Source organism: Alosa alosa, chromosome 7 (genome assembly GCF_017589495.1).
Source record: "Alosa alosa isolate M-15738 ecotype Scorff River chromosome 7, AALO_Geno_1.1, whole genome shotgun sequence".
Taxonomy (NCBI): domain Eukaryota; kingdom Metazoa; phylum Chordata; class Actinopteri; order Clupeiformes; family Clupeidae; genus Alosa; species Alosa alosa.
This window is the reverse complement of record NC_063195.1, coordinates 15,914,941-15,934,294: the sequence shown is the minus strand read 5'-3', so window position 1 is coordinate 15,934,294 and position 19,354 is coordinate 15,914,941. Positions and strand designations below refer to the sequence as shown.

The 19,354-nt window shown below is 40.6% G+C and overlaps 1 protein-coding gene across 5 annotated transcripts in view; it reads left to right on the top strand.

The window, feature by feature from the left end:
* LOC125297164 (dynamin-2-like) overlaps positions 1–16,831 on the top strand; it is a 39,502-nt gene extending 22,671 nt beyond the window's left edge. For 2 of the 5 annotated variants that reach the window (XM_048247311.1, XM_048247309.1), the window contains exons 11-20: positions 1,773–1,859; positions 2,074–2,144; positions 5,366–5,417; positions 10,522–10,632; positions 10,900–11,009; positions 11,293–11,404; positions 12,699–12,869; positions 13,195–13,421; positions 14,031–14,276; positions 14,667–16,831. In XM_048247311.1, coding sequence (XP_048103268.1) covers positions 1,773–1,859; positions 2,074–2,144; positions 5,366–5,417; positions 10,522–10,632; positions 10,900–11,009; positions 11,293–11,404; positions 12,699–12,869; positions 13,195–13,421; positions 14,031–14,276; positions 14,667–14,733 — 1,254 coding nt within the window. In that variant the 3' untranslated portion in view covers positions 14,734–16,831. Of the gene's footprint in view, positions 1–1,772; positions 1,860–2,073; positions 2,145–5,365; positions 5,418–6,579; positions 6,592–10,521; positions 10,633–10,899; positions 11,010–11,292; positions 11,405–12,698; positions 12,870–13,194; positions 13,422–14,030; positions 14,277–14,663 lie in introns of all 5 variants that reach the window. The other 3 variants (XM_048247308.1, XM_048247307.1, XM_048247310.1) reach the window with 2 other exon arrangements.
* The last annotated feature ends 2,523 nt before the right edge of the window (positions 16,832–19,354 follow it).

Below are 19,354 nucleotides of genomic sequence, written 5' to 3'. Positions count from 1 at the left end.
CCATACTCCTTTAGTTTATTCCAAAAAGTAGCTAAACGTTGTTTTCCCATAATGACTAATGCTAAATCTAAAGAGAGCTGTGGCACAAGCGACCGCATCCTGACCACATACTGTACGTGTCCAAGCGTCTACGGGGACTAGAGTTTGATTCCGACCTGCAGTCAGTTTTCCGATGCTACCCCTCCCTCCTATCTCTCCCCCTTACTTGCTTCCTGTTACACTCAACTTCCCTAGCCGCAAGTTAAACCCCCAAAATCTAAAAAATGCTTATCTTGTGTCGGGTAACAGGCTAGTTTTACTAATGACTGCAATAAACACACACACACACTAAGCAAGAACTCTTGGGACATATTGCATTTTACTCCACAAATAATTATTGATTTTTTTAATTATTAAAAAAAAAACATTATAACCTCATGGCATTATTTCCCCTGGAAAACGAAGTCACAGGACTCCTCTCCTAGGAGAGTTCTAACTTATTCTAAATATATGGTAATGTTTTATAAATTGTATTGGTATGTTTGTATTTGTGAATCAAACTTTGGTGTCATGAAAGGGTGCTTTTAATTAAATTAAAATGTATCATTATTATTATTTTTATTCTGAGTTAATTTAGCTTACGTTATTATTATTATTATTATTATTATTATTATTATCATAAGTTAATTTAGCTTACGTTATTGGAATGCGCCCCAGATGTCCTCACCCGTCCTCTCCAGTTGTTTGTAATTTTTTGACCCCCTTGTCCAGTCAAAAGAGCTAGTGCTGTCTTTTCCCCTTTACTCCAATGGATTAACCTCACACTGGTGATTTTATTTCTTTTAATTCTTTCTTTTAAAATTTTATTTAAGTCAAGGCACTCATTTTTTCCCCTTGTTTTTCTGCCAATGACAATCTCCCTCTCTCTCTCGCTCTGGTTGACACACCAATCCAATAATCGAATCCGTCCTGTAATCTTGTCGTACTAGTAGACATATTCTCTTCATTGTAGTTCCCTGACACTGCCCTAGCAGTGCGAGTTGAACCAATACCCACTTTTTTTGAAGTGTGCGTGTGGGTGGGAGTTGTCCTCTGTAACACACCACTGATAACACGTCACTTCAGTCCCCAAATCCGGTCTCCTTCCCATCTTTAATCCCTCTCAACTGGGCCCCTCACTAACACACTCACAGGTCACACTCAGTTGCAAACACTGTAAATAAAAAAAAAATGCTTTATGAACAATAAGTTCTAATTAAGGATGTACACTATTTATACACAATATCAAACAAATCTCATTAGCAAAATTTGGCAAAATAATGCTAGAATAATGCCCCCCCCCCCAAGAACATGTGCAAATATGCAGTAACAACCTTGCTTTAGCGCATCCCTACTGTTCACACACTGTGATGGAGCTTATTACTCCTCCTGCTTCATTCTAGACTGAGTTGTGACCGCTCACTGCATGCTACCCACAGTGCACCTCTCTACAAGGGCCTCAATCTTCCTACCCCATTTCTCCTGAGAACTGTGTGTGTGTGTGTGTGTGTGTGTGTGTGTGTGTGTGTGTTGCTCTGCATGATTTTAGAGAGTTAAAATAAGTGATATTTATGTGAGGCTAAGCTTGAATGCAAGCAACAGTATGTACAAGTGTGTGCATGAGAGAGAGAGAGAGAGAGAGAGAGAGAAAGAAAGAGAGTGCATGTGCATGCCTGTGCACTTGTAGTTTTTGGTGCTTGTGTGTTTCTTCAACTTCTGCAGTAGTGTTTTTCTGTGTGTGTGTGTTTATCCAGCTGACTTCTTACCCCCGGCTAAGAGAGGAAACTGAGCGGATCGTCACCACCCATGTGAGGGAGCGAGAAGGCAAGACCAAAGAGCAGGTGTGTGTGTGTGTGTGTGAAAGGGAGAGTTTATGTGTGTGTGTGTGTGTGTGAGTGTGAGAGAGAGAGAGAGGGAGATACCATTTGTAGCTATATGTGTTAGCGTTCTGTATTGTTTTGAAGGACTGTAAATGAATCCATGAGACCTGTGGCAGATTTCTACGAATCCTCCTTGCCATGATTTAATCACCAGCTGTTGTCCTCTCTTAACCAGGTCTTGCTCTTGATCGACATGGAGCTCTCCTACATCAACACCAACCACGAGGACTTCATTGGATTTGCCAAGTGAGTGACACATAGGGCCCTAACTGACATGGTTGGTGAGACTGTGCTGATTATGCCTTGGTTAGAGGACACATAGGGCCCTAACTGACACATAGGGCTCTAACTGACATAGTGGGTGAGATTGTGCTGATTATGCCTTGGTTAGAGGACACATAGGGCCTTAACTGACACATAGGGCCTTAACTGACACATAGGGCCCTAACTGACACATAGGGCTCTAACTGACATAGTGGGTGAGACTGTGTTGATTACTGTATGCCTGGGTTAGAGGACACATAGGGCTCTAACTGACATGATGGGTGAGACTGTGTTGATTATGCCTGGGTTAGAGGACACATAGGGCTCTAACTGACAATGGTGGGTGAAGGTTTATTAGGCATGAAGTTAGTGGTTATTGTGTGGTATGTGCAAGCATCGAGCTGATTTGTCTATGTTTGCAGTAAAAGCCAATTGGCAAATTGATTTCTGCACGTTTAGGAGAGTTTCAATTGCAATTTCAATTTAATTGGTCGGAAGGTGAGGGAGGAGCGAGCTACCTCTCTGTTTTGTTTGAACATCAACTGAAGTGAAGTTGCTCAACCTTGCTTATAGCGCCTTTAAGGCCCATATATACATACAGTACATTTAATTATGCAGTTTATTGTTCTTTATAGCGCCTTTAAGGCCCATATCTACATACATTTACTTATGCAGTTCATTGTTCTTTATAGCGCCTTTAAGGCCCATATCTACATACATTTACTTATGCAGTTTATTGTTCTTTATATCGCCTTTAAGGCCCATATCTACATACATTTACTCATGCAGTTTATTGTTCTTTATAGCGCCTTTAAGGCCCATATCTACATACATTTACTTATGCAGTTTATTGTTCTTTATATCGCCTTTAAGGCCCATATCTACATACGGTAACACTTTATTTTAATGTGTCACTGTTACAGTGTACCTACCTAATTAGGTACAGTGGTACAACCTGTGTAACAACATGTACTATCAGGTACTATCATTGTACTTGCATTATGTATTTGTGGGTACCTACATATAGTTGTTACATTGTAATACTGAGTGCTTTTACAAAACTTTGCCAATTTGCCTAAATTTTCATCAGAGGCAAAGAGCTGACCTGAGACCTGCTGGATGGGGTAAATTTGGTCATGATAGATTTGATATACAAAGCATTCTTAGCTCCAGTCAAGGCCTCATTGTCTTCAGTGTACATATAACAGCTGTGCTGCTACAACCTTGTTACTCTTTGATACAGTGGAATAAACCTATTTAGTGTACCAGTTAATTACTTACATGTACATATGACATGTATGTTATGTCTTCGATGTCTTGGAACAGGTCTACTAATTCACTACATAGTACATATATCAACTGTGTTGGTACACACTTATTGCTGTTTGATACAGTGGCATAAACCCATTAAAATGAAGTGTACCAGTTAAAGGAGAATTCCGGTGTGATATTGACCTAAAGTGTATTGAAACATGATACCGAGTGTGAACGTATGTCTCATTGCCCATCTCGGCTTGTCCCCTGCACTCCAAAATCTGGCGCTAGTTAGCCGATGCTACCAACAGCTTTTTCAATAGTGGTGCTTCGGCATCGGGCTAGCCATGCAAATAAATCACTGTTTTACATCCATTTACGATGCTCAATGTATCTCCACACTTCATTGGTAGACTTCCGAGGGCCCTGACATTTAAAACGAGACATTGAGAACTTTGAAAAAGCACTGGTAGTTTACTTACAAGACGATTTATACAGACAGTATCTTCCACGAAGTTTAGCGTTTGCAGCCATCTTGAATTTAGTCACGATAAATTCGAACATCGGTAAGAATGAACAGGTATGATAAGGGATCAGATTCCAAAAATAATTCAGTGGAAATGCATGGATTCCAGTTGCTGCTACTGGAAGAAACTGGAATCCATGCATTTCCACTGAATTATTTTTGGAATCTGATCCGTTATCATACCTGTTCATTCTTACTCGTTGCTCGACTTATCGTGACTAAATTCAAGATGGCTGCAAAATGTATGTTGTGTCATTGGTGTCTTGGAACATGTCTGCCATTACCCTACATACTGTAGTACATGTATCAACTGTGTTGGTACACATTTATTACTCTTTTGATACAGTGGAATAAACCCATTAAAATAAAGTGTACCAGTTAAGTACTTACATCTACATATATACATCCTGTCAATGATGTTATGCATCCTGTAATTGATGTGTTGAAACGTGTCTGCTGTTACACCACACAGTACATGTGAATTAGTAGACCTGTTCCAAGACAAGACCTGTTCCAGTTTATTCCACTGTATCAAAGAGTAACAAGGTTGTAGCAGCACAGCTGTTACATGTACACTGAAGACAATGAGGCCTTGACTGGAGCTAAGCATGCTTTGTATATCAAATCTATCATGACCCGATTTACCCCATCCAGCAGGTCTCAGGTCAGCTCTTTGCCTCTGATAAAAATGTAGGCAAATTGGCAAAGTTTTGTAAAAGCACTCAGTATTACAATGTAACAACTATATGTAGGTACCCACAAATACATTATGCAAGTACAATGATAGTACCTGATAGTACATGTTGTTACACAGGTTGTACCACTGTACCTAATTAGGTAGGTACATTGTAACAGTGACACATTAAAATAAAGTGTTACCCTACATACATTTAATTATGCAGTTTATTGTTCTTTATATCGCCTTTAAGGCCCATATCTACATACATTTACTTATACAGTTCATTGTTCTTTATAGCGCCTTTAAGGCCCATATCTACATACATTTACTTATGCAGTTCATTGTTCTTTATAGCGCCTTTAAGGCCCATATCTACATACAGTACATTTACTTATGCAGTTTATTGTTCTTTATAGCGCCTTTAAGGCCCATATCTACATACATTTAATTATGCAGTTTATTGTTCTTTGTTGCACAAGCTGTTGTGGTGCTACACCTGCTCCCTTACTAACTTCAAGACCACCAGCTGAATTATGGGATTGTAGTCATTTAACATATAGCATGTAGCCATGCCTTTGCAAAAAACAAACAAAAAAAGGATTTGGATTAAAAAGGTCAAACAATTGTCCAAGCAGTGTGATTATTGTATTACTAAAGTATACCTGCAGATAAGACATATTGAAATGAGTTAGAAATATAGTTTTTGTATCTGTTTGTGTGTGTGTGTGTGTGTGATTTTTCTAGTGCTCAGCAAAGGACCGCCAATGTGAGCAAGAAAAGAGCCATGCCCAACCAGGTAACTCAGACGACCTTAGACATTCTCCTTTCCTGTTTCTTGAACAGTCAGTGTCTATCCACTCACTGTCTCGCTGTCTGTGTCATTACACGCACAGTCAGTGAAATAACACACACACACACACACACACACACACACACACACAGGATCTCTAGCGGAACCCAAATCATGTGACCCTTCCCTTCCTGTGCGCTGGCGTGGGTCACACGGAGTTGATACCGTCAGCTCCCGCCCCCATCATCTTCCTCACCAACAACAGGAAGTTCCCAGCATGCTCTTCCTTCCTGTGTCTGTGATGTGATGAGTTTGTTTTTTTGTGGTCAGCCCAAGTAGACTTGTTGACTGTCTACTGTACTGCTCAGACTAGAACCCCCTGACTGAATGCTGCAGTGCACGAGAAGAGCTCCCTTTGATGATGTCATTCAGTGATGTCAGTGCTGCATGTGCAGCCCCAGAGAATTGGAGGAGTAGAACTGTGACGTGTGCCCTGAAAAGGAAGTAAACATCTTATAGGGAGGCTGGTTGGTGCGCCAATGATAAAATGTTTCAAAGCAATTAAGTACACTTTGGACATTAGAATGTTTTTGGCCACTTATTTTATCATCATATTCTGTATATCATTATCATGCGTGTTATTGTCCCAGTATTGGCATCGATAGTAAGAAGCTCTACTGCCTCTAATTCTGTGTGGGCCCTCTGTGGTCATCAGTGTTCAAGAGCATGTGACTTGTGTCCTCTTTGACCTCTCTTTCGTTCCCCCTCTTTTATTTCTCCCTCTCGCTCTCTCTCTCTTCTTTTCTTCCTGTGTTGGTAATGCTCTTTCTTTTCTGACTGTTCCTTTTCCACTTCCCTCTTTTTTTATCTGTTCTTTATGTTTTATCTTTTCTTTCAAACCATTACTTTCTCTTTCTCTGTGTATCTCTCTCTCACACACACACACTCACTCTCACACAATCTCTCTGTCTCTCTCACACACTCTGTCTCCCTCTCACATAATATCTCTTTCACATTCTCTCTCTCTCTCACACACACACACACACACACACACACACACACACTCTCTCTCTCTCTCTCTCTCTCTCTCTCTCACACACACTCTCTCTCTTTCTCACACACTATCTCTCTCTCTCTCTGCTGCCCTATAACTCCTTCCCTGTGAAAGGGGGAGATTTTGGTAAGTCATATCTGCTCCCCTGACACTCTAGTTTTTAACATCTCTTTTTCATCAGGCTCTAACTGACACTCTAGTTTTTAACATCTCTTTTTCATCACGCTCTAACTGACATGTCGTCTAACTGATGCTCTCAGAAAAGGCCTTAGTTAGTGGCTGATAATGAGTGTTAGTTGACGTAGCCCAAATGGTGCTTATTCTTTAATCACACACAGACACACCACATACACCACACACACACACACACACACACACACACACAAATTCATCAACAATATGTGTATGTAAGCACATACTGTTAACTGTAAAAAAAACACTTCATAAAGTAAAATCTGCATAGACTGTCACTTTTTGTCTTTTTGAACTGTCAGTTGATGTTTCATGCTAAGAAACACTGCAGGTCGTCACCTGGTTTGCTTATCTGAAAAAATTTATACATTTAAGACTTTGCACTTTGTACTTGTATCATCTGTGACTTCGCTGTATATCTTGTGATCCTGTGTGCGCGCATGCTAGTTTGGCAGACAAGGAGGCAAAGACGAGGACAAGGTCAGACTCAAAGGAGTTTGATTTAACTCACAGATCTATCCTGTTAAAAACGAACCTGACCTTCGCCAGATGAATTTCGCTCCGCCTAGCTTCACTCATCCATCTGGAACCGATCCATTGAAGTGTTGCTTCAGAAGGCTGGGCCTAATCAAAAAATGCTTGCATATGATTGAATAAGCCACTTGTCCGTCATCTATTGACGTGCTACTTCAACCACTTTCGCATCGAAGCCAACCCGTGGACGCTAATAACAGTGTCACAGTCGCTTCTCACGCTATGTCACATCTATGAAACTCCGCCCTCGTCCTGATTGGCTGAACCATAAAGTCGGGTTGCAGAAATCACTCTCAATGGAAGAGGTCCCAGATGGATGTGAGTGAAGCTAGGCGGAGCTATAGCGGAACGAAATTCATCTGGCTAGGGTCAGGTTAGTTAAAAACCACCAGGTTGAAAGAGACAATGGCCTTCACCCAGATCTGTGTTGTAGTGTTGTGGGTTCTCTCCTGGTAGTAGCTGAGTGATTTCACTAGACAGAAAACTAGCAGAGTCAGAAATGTACTGTAAATATCAAGAGGAAATGTATTTCTAGGTTTATCAATTTCTTTACCCAAACTGACCTCACATCATACTGCATTTATATAGCGCTTTTCAAGACACCTAAAGTGCTATAGACTAGAGTGAAGGGGGGACCTCATTAACCGCCACCAGTGAGCAGCACCCAACTGGGTGACGCATGACAGCCATTATTATGCATCATAATGCTCAAGACACACCAGCTTGAGGTAATAATAATATAACAACATTCACAACCTGAACCTGGACCTAGATTAAGAATACAGTGGGAAGGCATTGTCTCTGCAACTGTACCTCAACAACCTGTCTTGGAAAAGTTTTCCATAGTTTTCCATAGCTTCTCCACTGTAAATACACATATTCTGGTATTCTGGGATGTGTGAGCTATTTGAACTATCTGGCTGTGATGCACACATTTTGGAATTCTATAGGTTGCAGGGACTTGATGGTGAGAACATATTAAATTTGTCCTCATCTAATGTTGTGTTCAAACTGGGACATTAGAAATGAAAATGGAATTTAAGGGTTTTTGGTCACAGAGGTTCATGTAAATACAAGATTACTTTTATGTTAGTAGGTGTAAATTAGATGTTATATTAGTGTAATACTCAGATTAATGCATTGGGACCTAATAGGTCTCATGTATTCCAGATTAAGAACTATAAAAGTACAAGTAATTCCTGTGCCAGAATGTGTCTATTAAGAATTTGTTTTACAATCATTTGTTTTACAATTTCAAATGTGTTCTTATTTTGATCTTCTTAAATTTACTGAATGCATCTGTGTGAGATGAGAACTGCTGTGGAGAGTGTTTTCTTCTTCTGGTTATATGTGTGTTTGTGCTGTGTCCTAATACTGGAGGAGTCCCATCTCTCAGCGAACACTGCCACCCTGTGGTGAGAAGGGGGCACTGCCTTCCTTACCACTGAAGAGTGAAGGATGCAGCTAACTCCTTAAATCACCTGGGGGTTCAATATCTTATGTTATTGTGCTTAAGAGAGCATTTGTTTTGAAATTACACTCTCAAATGTGTTTGTATGTTAATGTCAATGTACTGACTTTTGATCATAACGTGAGATTTAAACTTTTGACCTTGATTATTGATGGTGCATCTTTCCTATTTTTGAAAGGATCTTGTCTTTTGCAAATGTACATGACATGTACAGTATGTTGGGTAGCACTTTCACTCTGTTTTGCATTTTGTTTGGTCAGATCCGTTCTCACTCAAGTGCTTTAATTAACCTTTTAGAAAGATAACAAACAATAACCCTATCGTCACCAACAGCAGCATGTGTAACACATAATAACCCACCCTGTCAACATAGTGACCCTAACCTTGTAAGCATGACTACTACCTTTTTGCATGTTGGTTTTGCTCCTAGGGACGTGGGGCTTTCTTCCACAGAAATACTGTACGAGATAAGTTCCTACTGTCTAGCTTTTGTAAGCTATTCATTTGTATTGGCCAACTCTCTCTCTCTTTCTCTCTATCTTTCTCTCTCTCTTTCTCTCTCTCTCTCTCTCTCTCTCTCTCTCTCTCTCTCTCTCTCTCTCTCTCTCTCTTTCTTTCTCTCTCTATTTCTCTTTCTCTCTCTCTTTCACTCACTCCTTTGCTTCCTTAAACTACTAACCACATCTAGTATGTGTAACTTGCTTTTATGCGTCAAGCTTCACGCTTGAGCTGATGACGAGAAACAACGCTAAGCGGCTTTGAATGACGCTAAGCATCACAGTTTTCATGAAACGCCGCTAAGCTGCTAACCCTCATCTGCATCCCAACATATGTAACCTTTTAACCTCCACAACTTTTAACCAACGGTGAAAAGACCTACCTAGGGCAACTATAGGTGAAGGTTTAAGGTGAAAAGACCTGTTATAGTTTCAATCAAAATATCTGCAAGAGGGAGGAAATCTGTGCTTAAAGCATAGGGTTGTGTATACTGATATTAATGATTATGATGAAGATAATAATAATAATAATAATAATAATAATAATAATAATTCATGTTTTGCTGGTTCCATTATTCTGTCTAACCAGATGTGCTTCAATGAATGTAGCATTTAATGAGTAACCCAGTATGAAACCTCACAACCAAACAAACATATTGGAGAACTCACTCACAGACATACAAGGTATAACCTTATAATACCTTACATAGTAACTACATCTTCCTGTGAGGGTACTTTCCTTATATTTCTGTTTATGTCTGTCTTATGCTTCTCATAAGGGTATGTCATGCTAACATGGTCATTGCAGTATAGTAGTATTAGTACCAATTGATAAGTATTTATAAAGTGAATTATACTTAAGTCATTTGGCTGACACTTTTATCCAAAGTGAATAATATTTGTGTAGAGTTGCCAGATATTTTCCAACTCTGAATCGGCTCTGGTCATGACTCCTGTGAGAGCTGCTAGATCTCTGCACCAGATTGGGGACCACAGCTGGTGGCCATCTTGGACTTTGGCTGCATGACAGACCTCGGTGAACCTGAGGGGTCTACTACTAAGTGAGGTTACGGGGTTACTCAGGAGGTTACTTTAGGAGTTACCGCTGATCTTAAAAAAATATGTCACTTCAGAAGCAGCACGTGCAGTAAAGCGTTCTTTTGGTGATCAGCGGTTACTCCCGAAGTTACTCAGGGTAAGCCAGTGACCTTGTTTCGACATTACCCCCTTGCCCTCTCTTGTCAGTGTAAACACATAAGCTTCAGCATCAGTCAATGAGACGCCCCAGAGGAGAAGGTTGAGAAGGTGTGTAATTGCTTACTGCCAGATCTCACTGTTGTCATCTTGCCCCTGTTCTTGCAGGTGATCAGACGTGGTTGGTTGACCATCAACATCAGTATTATGAAGGGCGGGTCTAAGGAGTACTGGTTTGTGTTGACAGCAGAGTCTCTGTCTTGGTACAAGGATGATGAGGTTAGTAGTAGTATTCTTTCAGTGCTTCTGGGACACCTGGCTTAACTGTGTATGTGTGGGTAGCTTAGCCTCTGTTACCAGGGTAACCTGAGTGTGGTTAACCTGTGTACATGTATGTGCAGGTGACTTGTGTGAGTAATCTGGGTAAAACTGATATTGGTGATATATCTAGTTTTGATATTTTTTGCATGTATGAAATTACACAGTAAGCATCTTTTTATATGTTTTATATGATTTTTTTTTTGTGTGTGTGTTTGTTTTTATCAGGAGAAAGAAAAGAAATACATGCTTCCTCTGGACAACCTGAGGATCAAAGATGTGGAGAAGGGCTTCATGTCAACCAAACACACCTTTGCCATCTTTAACACTGAACAAAGGTGTGTGTGTGTGTGTGTGTGTGTGTGTGTGTGTGTGTGTGTGTGTGTGTCAGATTTGTGTTATAGTGAGATAAAATCTTAGAAAGGATTGATTGTACAGGTATATGTATGTTGTGACTGTAGTACTCCGGTAAAGGAAAGGAGAACGTTATGCAGTTAGTGAAGCCTTCTTTCCTTTCCTTTAATTAGTTTTAGGTTTGGTGCAAAAAGAGACCAAATGAAGCCTGCTCCTATTCCTGTGCTATACAGTATGGTGACTGAGCTCCTCCTTGTGTTTGTGCAGGAATGTGTATAAGGACCTGCGTCAGATCGAGCTGTCCTGTGACTCTCAGGACGACATAGACAGCTGGAAGGCCTCTTTTCTCAGGGCTGGGGTTTTCCCAGAGAATGACCAGGTACCAAGCTGACATCCATCCATCCATCCATCCATCCATCCATCCATCTATCCATCCATCCATTTATCTATCCATCCATCCATCCATCCATTTATCCATCCATCTATCCATCCCCATCTATCCATCCATCTACAATAGTATCTACTGCAAGGGTGCCCAACCAGTCAATCACAGTTAATCTGTCCATCTACAATAGTATCTACTGCAAGGGTGCCCAACCAGTCAATCGCAGTTAATCTGTCCATCTACAATAGTATCTACTGCAAGGGTGCCCAACCAGTCAATCACAGTTAATTCTGTCGATAGCATATTGAGTCCCAGTCGTTAGAAAATATTGTATAGACGTAAAATATAATAACATTTCTTAAATAAAATGTAGGTTTTGGCAATACTTTTAAGATGCAATCACTCGTAGCCTCTTATCCAATCTCAATCTCTAATCCATATATTTATTCATTTCACTTTCTTACAGTAGCCGATCACACCAATAGGTTGCATAATTTTGACACACAAGCACAAGTTTAACTTGACAGAAAAGTGCTGAATCGACCATTCGAGTTATTTGCAGTCTTTAGGCTACATCGGAAATTGACGTCCACAGCGCTATGGATCCATTTGTCTGTAACTACAACAAAACATATTTTTGAGATGAAGAGTGACAACAGGTTGAAACACAACACAACCCCTTGGGCAGCATTCGAGAATACGTACACTTTCAGTAGGTTAGATCAGTCACTTGTGCAGCACAGGTTTTTCCAAACTGACGGTGCACAAAGCAATGCAACACAACAGTGTTCAGGTTGACAATGAACAGGGTCCAATCAGTTTTAGAGCATGAGGATACTGGGTGTTTGGGTATTGAGATTACAGAATTGTGCAAACTCTGAGGAAGAGCAGAATTGAAATAGCAGAATATACTTACCGGTATATGTAGTTACCGGTAATGACTACAGCTTTCTGTTTGGCTTAGTAGATCTTTGGACACTGTCAACTTTAAAAGTAGATCTTGGTTCAAAAAAGGTTGGGCAGCCCTGGTCTACTGAATTGAATTAATGCACCATATGAAGCATACACTGACCCCAAAGATTTCACTTCTCTCCCTTATCCCTGTTAGTTACTGACTCTCTCTCTCTCTCTCTCTCTCCCGAAAGTACCAATAACAGCTGCACATCATATTTTCCATGCACATTCTGCTGTGCGAGTCTCTCCAAATATACATACTGTGTATTTCCTGTGTATATTTTCCCCTGTGTTCGTGTCTGAGTCTGTCTTCTCCGCTGCCGTGCTGTTTCAGGCGGACACTGAGGATTCCAGAGAGGGCAGCGACAACAGCATCTCCATGGATCCGCAGCTGGAGCGGCAGGTGGAGACCATTAGGAACCTGGTGGACTCCTACATCGGCATCATCAACAAATCCATCCGCGACCTCATGCCCAAGACCATCATGCACCTCATGATCAACAGCGTCAGTGCAGCTATACACTATACCCTATAATGGTTATCAAAATTCAGCTATACCAATAACGGTTATGACAATTCAGCTATACCCTATAACCTATACCCTATTAGGTTTATGAATATTCAGCTATACCCTATAACGGTTATGAAAATTCAGCTTTAGCCTATAACCTATACCCTATAATGGTTATGAAAATTCAGCTTTGTGTAGTCCTTGAAAAATTCAGGGAAATATATTTTTGATTTTGAATGGCAACACTCTGCATAACCCACTCCACACGGCATAATCCATATTTTAATAGTATTCCGTTTATATCTCCCTGCCTTTTCAGGCGAAGGAGTTCATCCACTGCGAGCTGCTCTCCTACCTGTACAGCTCGGGCGACCAGAGCAGTCTGATGGAGGAGTCGGCCGATCAGGCCCAGCGACGCGACGAGATGCTGCGCATGTACCACGCCCTCAAGGAGGCGCTCAAGATCATCGGGGACATCAGCACCACCACCATCTCTGTGCCCGTACCTCCACCCGTCGACGACAACTGGCTGCAGAAGGACAGCAGGTACACTCTCACATTACATACATTACATACATTACATTCACATTACATACATTACATTCACATTACATACATTACATACATTACATACACATTACATTCACATTACATACATTACATTCACATTATCACATTACATACATTACATTCACATTATCACATTACATACATTACATTCACATTACATACATTACATTCACATTATCACATTACATACATTACATTCACATTACATTCACATTACATACATTACATTTACATAACATTTCTCCATTTAGCTAAGAAGGCACACTTTCACATAGGTTTACATTATATTCTTCCATTTAGCTGATGCTTTCATCCACAGTGACTTACAAATGAAGTAATCAAATAAGGTTGCTGAAGGACAGCAGCTACTTATAATGTTATGATGTTTAGATATCAGACTCACACACACACACACACACAACCTATTCTTTCTCTCCTTCCCTCTCTCACTCACTCTTTGTCTCTCTCTCTCCCTTCCTTCCTCACTCACTCACTCTCATACATACACTCTCATACACTCACTCTCTTGTTTTTGACCTCTCCTTACCTCTCTCACACTCTCTCGTTTTTGATCTCTCTCCTCAGCCCCCCCTCCCAACGTCGTCCTCCACCAGCCAGTGCTGCTCCCCCCGGTCGCCCCCCTGCAGTGAGGGGACCCACGCCGGGGCCGCCCCAGAACCCCTCGCCTGCTTTCGGGGCGCCCCCCATCCCGTCCCGCCCCGGTCCTCCCCCTGCGTTTGGGAACAGCACCATGGACCCCACCCCTGCACCCCCCCAGGTGCCCTCACGCCCTGCCAGAGTACCCCCCGCACTGCCCCCTGGTGTACCTAGGTAAGCCCAACCCTTTGTTTGTTTGTTTGTTTGTTTGTTTGTTTGTTTGTTTGTTTGTTTTTGTATGTATTGTTTTCTCCTTTCCTTCATGGCAATGTACCTCCCTCAGTTCCTCCCCTGCTCTCTCTACCCTGTGCCCGCTGCTTATGTCATTTCCTGTGCCTGTCTCTGTTTCCTGTCTCCCTTCATACTTTCATTCTATCCATGTTTCTTTTTCCTGTGTCCCTCCCTTGATCTTGGTCTTCCTTTGACCCTACATGGCCATACTCCTCATCTCTCTCTCTCTCTCTCTCTCTCTCTCTCTCTCTCTCTCTCTCTCTCTCTTCTGTCTGTCTGTCTGTCTATCTATCTATCTCACTCCCTTTCTCCCTTTGTCTCTTTTTGCAGCAGAAGACCTCCCTCAGCTCCAAATCGGCCCACCATCATCCGACCAGCCGAACCATCGCTGCTAGACTAGACACACACACACACACACACACACACACACACACACACACACACACACACACACACACACACACACACACACACACACACACACACACACACACACACACACACACACCGCACACACACACATATATATGAACCCAAACTCAACCCACATTCAACACCACCTCAAGAACTCAGAGGTTGCAGAGCACAAGCTAAAATCACTACACAATAGTTCAGAATAAAACAACTGCACCCATGCACACACATCCATTCACATGTTTCATCACACATAGGCATAACAAATTACTTACATACATACGTCAACCCACACAACCTGTACACACAAGCACAGGCATAAGCACAGGCACAAGCACACATCTGTACCATTTCTATGTGTAAGCTCTAGCCTTAGATTAAAGGGCCCTTTACACCTGGAACAATAACTAATAAGATAACTGTAACTATAACAATAAAAGCATCCACACTGACAAACGATGTGTTGATGGTTAAAATTGGATGAATTCTGATTGGCTGTCAGCTCATTCATCTTTCTTAATGTTATCGTTTATGTGTGGACTTTGTCATTCATATTAGCTAGAATGTTGCTTTTTTGTCGTTATCCTTATAGTTATTGTTCTTGGTGTGAACAGCCCTTAAGTCTCAATATAAATCCAACATAAAATCAAGTTTGTAAAATAACACACACACACACACACAGTCTTATCTCTTTAGGGACCTAAAAACTGGTGACATTAGCCATGATATGAATTCAGTTCTGTCACCTTTGACCTCATCTCTTATTGGTCCACTGGTGTTTGATTATTCCTCATAATATTCTAATGTAATTCAAAGAGGTGACAGTATACTTACGATTTGTCATCTTACAATGACTTATTAACTCATGTTTTTTTTTTTATGTATAGAAATTTGTGTTCAAAGTGTTCAACAAGCTTTAAGACATTGGAACTGAATTTTACCCAGTGTACTACATAACTGGGTCTACAATTTCAGTTGGTGGAGAGAAAAAGAAAAAAAAAAGATCCTTAAATTAATGGATTAAAATGTACTTCTCAAAAGTGAAGTATTATTATCCCAAAAGTGGTATTATAGCCTATATAGCCTAGAGGTTGGGGGCGGTGGGCTCTCATGAGTCTAATTCTGCTCCAGCATCTGCTGCAGTCTGACAGTCATTTATATGGCTGGCATAATCGAACATACATTTCCATGCCTTTGTAATAATCACTCCAATATATTTCTTTTTGTCCTTTTATTTTTTTCCCTCTCATTTTACCCTTTTTGTTTTGTTTTCCCCTGTAGGCTACTTCAGATGTGTATATATGTATTTTTATATGCACCTTTTTATGTTGAATTGTGCGATCCCAGCTATGCATGGTGGCAGGGTGGAGATATTCCTTTTCCCTTCTCAAAACCACTTCACCAAAATGCATGTCAAACCATTTCCAAATGACCGTGTCTACTGTGTTGTGTCGGGTGGGATCTTTCTGAATCCCTGGCCATTTTCCCATAGTGGAAACCGTGACTTCTCCACCAGAATTGCATAGTTGGATACATGTTGTGCTGATGATCCATGGCTTAAGAGGTCCATTGCAAAAAAAAAGTTGGGAGGAGGGTTATCTGCTGATCCTAGTTCGGTATTTGCTCTGTAAAGATCATCATTGACATAGAAACCTTCTTGAAGTAAATCCTAAATTGTGTTTGAATCTGGTCGGGGGAGATAGTGTGAAGATTGGGGATTGCAAGTAATCACATTATATACATTTTAAACAACTATGTGAAGCAGACATTTCCCTCTTGGCTTTTGGGATCTGTTTTATGATGATGATTTAGTATCAAGCATGCATTTGTGTTTCATCCACATGTGACATCCCCTCCTCCCGCACAACCTCTCTACTCCTGTTTTTACTTTTGTACTATCCTACATGTATTCTTTTGAAAAAGCAGCTTCTGTTGTTTTTTTGTTTAAGTGCCTCTAAAGCTCTCTTTTAGAAATACACTTGTGACTCATTGAGTTGCCGAACGAATTAAAATTATGAACTGAAAAATGGAAATTAATTGAATGAAATTATTGATGAGATGAAAATAAAAGGGACTGTCTTGGACATATGGTGTCAGCTGTGTCAATTTATTATGTGTTCACAACCGTTGAGTAGTCAATGTGCATGCTATCTTATGAAGGGGACCAGTCTAGAAAATGTATATTCTGTATAAACTTTGAAAGGTTTTAGCAAAATATGTTTAGCTTTCACTGCACTGACGTTAATATTTGTCTGTGAAAAAGATCAAACAAGATATTGTTTGGGTTTTAAAGAGCAGCATAGTGGGTTTGGCCCAATTATATGGCCCAATTACATACTGAATGGGGCGGTGGTAGCGTTGTGGCTAGCTAAGGAGCTAATCATCTACCTGCACTCAAATGCTTACAGTGGTGACTAGGTTTGTTGAGAAGTGCACAGAAAAATTGGAAAACACAGATGGGGAAATATGACCAAAGCACATTATAGGGTTTATGGGCACAGAAACATCCATTTTGGGCATGGCAAAATGTCTAAAAATGTATTTCTTTTTTTAACATTTAAACTTAGACCACATGATTACTTCACTCATTTGCTATAAGAATACACCCAAGGGACAGCTGAATTGTTTTTTTTTTGTACATTTATTTAAAAGTTTACATGTGATGTCTGAGTCACTGGTGTGACCACACTCCTTTTTCAATGGCAAGTTGTCACTGTTGTTACCAAGAAGTATGATACGATGCCTTAAGCTCAGTCGGACAGTCACAGCTTGGTCCTGCCCCATTGTTGCTGTGGTGGGTGTCCAGAGTGCAGGCAAAATAATTTCTTGGGAAGGTAATTCAGCATCATCTCACATTTAACGCTATTCTTTTAGTCTTCTCCCTTAAAATTGAACTGTTCAATGAAGAAGAGGAAGAGGAGATAGACTTCTCTGCATAGTCTGTCTGCCTCTTCACCCCCTCCTATGTTTGGATACTGTCTGTCCACTAGCCACCTTTTACCACTGTCTTTCTGCCTCACTGTTTGCGTGCTATATTAGCACATATGCATAACCCCTCCCTTCATGCCACAGCCGAACTGTGGCCACACGTATACCTTTTCTTAAAATAGTTATATATATAGATATATAGACTTATTCTTGCACTGTTGCGCTGTTGGACTTACTCATTTGCACTATCACCATGACTATCACCGTGACACTCACTCACACAGAGCACCTTACCTTACCCTACTATGCACAGAGAATCACAGGCTCAGTCCCTGCCTCAGTCATTGCAAGCGCCTCTTGATTGATTAATCACCACTATGTGGATACTGTTTTTAGAATTGTTTTAGATTAAGTGTTAGTTAGTATAATTTGTATTTTAGTATATTTAGTATATTCTTTATCTTCTACTGTCCTTATTGCTTAGTTGTGTTTTTATATTATATACTTTTAATTAGATTTTTCTGCTGTTAGTGAATGTGTGTGTGTTGTCTGTATGCTACTGAGACCTTGAATTTCCCCTGGGGATCAATAAAGTATCTATCTATCTATCTATCTATCTAACAGGTTAAACTATACACTTAGATAATAATAATATAATTGCACTAGAGATTTAGTTAATGTCATATAGTTAGGCCTAGTCCACACGTACCAAACCGATCTTTTTTCCCTCCGTCTTCCCTGGAACCGTATCAAGAATATTTGCGTCCAAACGGATCCATCCCAACACGACTCAACACGTTATTTCATATCCTAGGCCTATAGGTGGCACTGTTTGTTACAGAAATTGACCAGAGCTTGTGCGCTGTGTAGGCCATATAAACAGACAGAGTAGGCTACAACCAAAATGGCTAGTGCAAGGAAACCAGAATTGTTTGTGTGGACTTACAGTGAACTGTCAACTGTAAAACTAATAAACTTAATTTTTATGGTTTGTGAAGGATGCAGTCCCGTCCTTTATTTGGCTAACGCAGGTACACATAATTTCCTTTAGCCTACTTTCTTTGGTTGTAAGATAGTCCGCGATTCACATTAGTGAATTAATTAATTAGTAGATTAATTCTTTTTTTTTTTTTTTTTTTTTTTTTTTTTTTTTTTTTTGCCCAAAATTTCCGTCAATGATTCCCGGGACACTGAAAGACCGGGGTACCGCGAAAACTTGGTGGGCATGTAACCCCACATGGATAGCATGGAACCATCGTTTTTCGTTTTGATCTGTAGCCCCCGCTGGACTGGACCCCGAAAGGAGGGTAGGGCAGACACAGTTTTCTGTGAATATCTCAAAACCGTAGGGTTTAGGAGGACCATTTTTTTTTTTTGTATGTTGATCTCAAGGGGCCATGTCAACCCATTCCATAACCACTCATTTCATGTATAGCCACCTAGTTAAACACAAAAAGTAAAAATGAGGTGTTGTAATTGAAGGTATCTGTGACCTAACATAGTCAAAACTGCACGAAATTGGAAGTGTAGGATCATTATGACACCCTCTGTATGCACGCCAAGTTTTGTGGAATTCCGTTCATGGGGGCCACACAATAAATGAATTTATGTTACTATACACCAACTGGCCTGTAGGTGGCGGGAGACAGTTTTCTGTGAATATCTCGAGAACCGTGGGG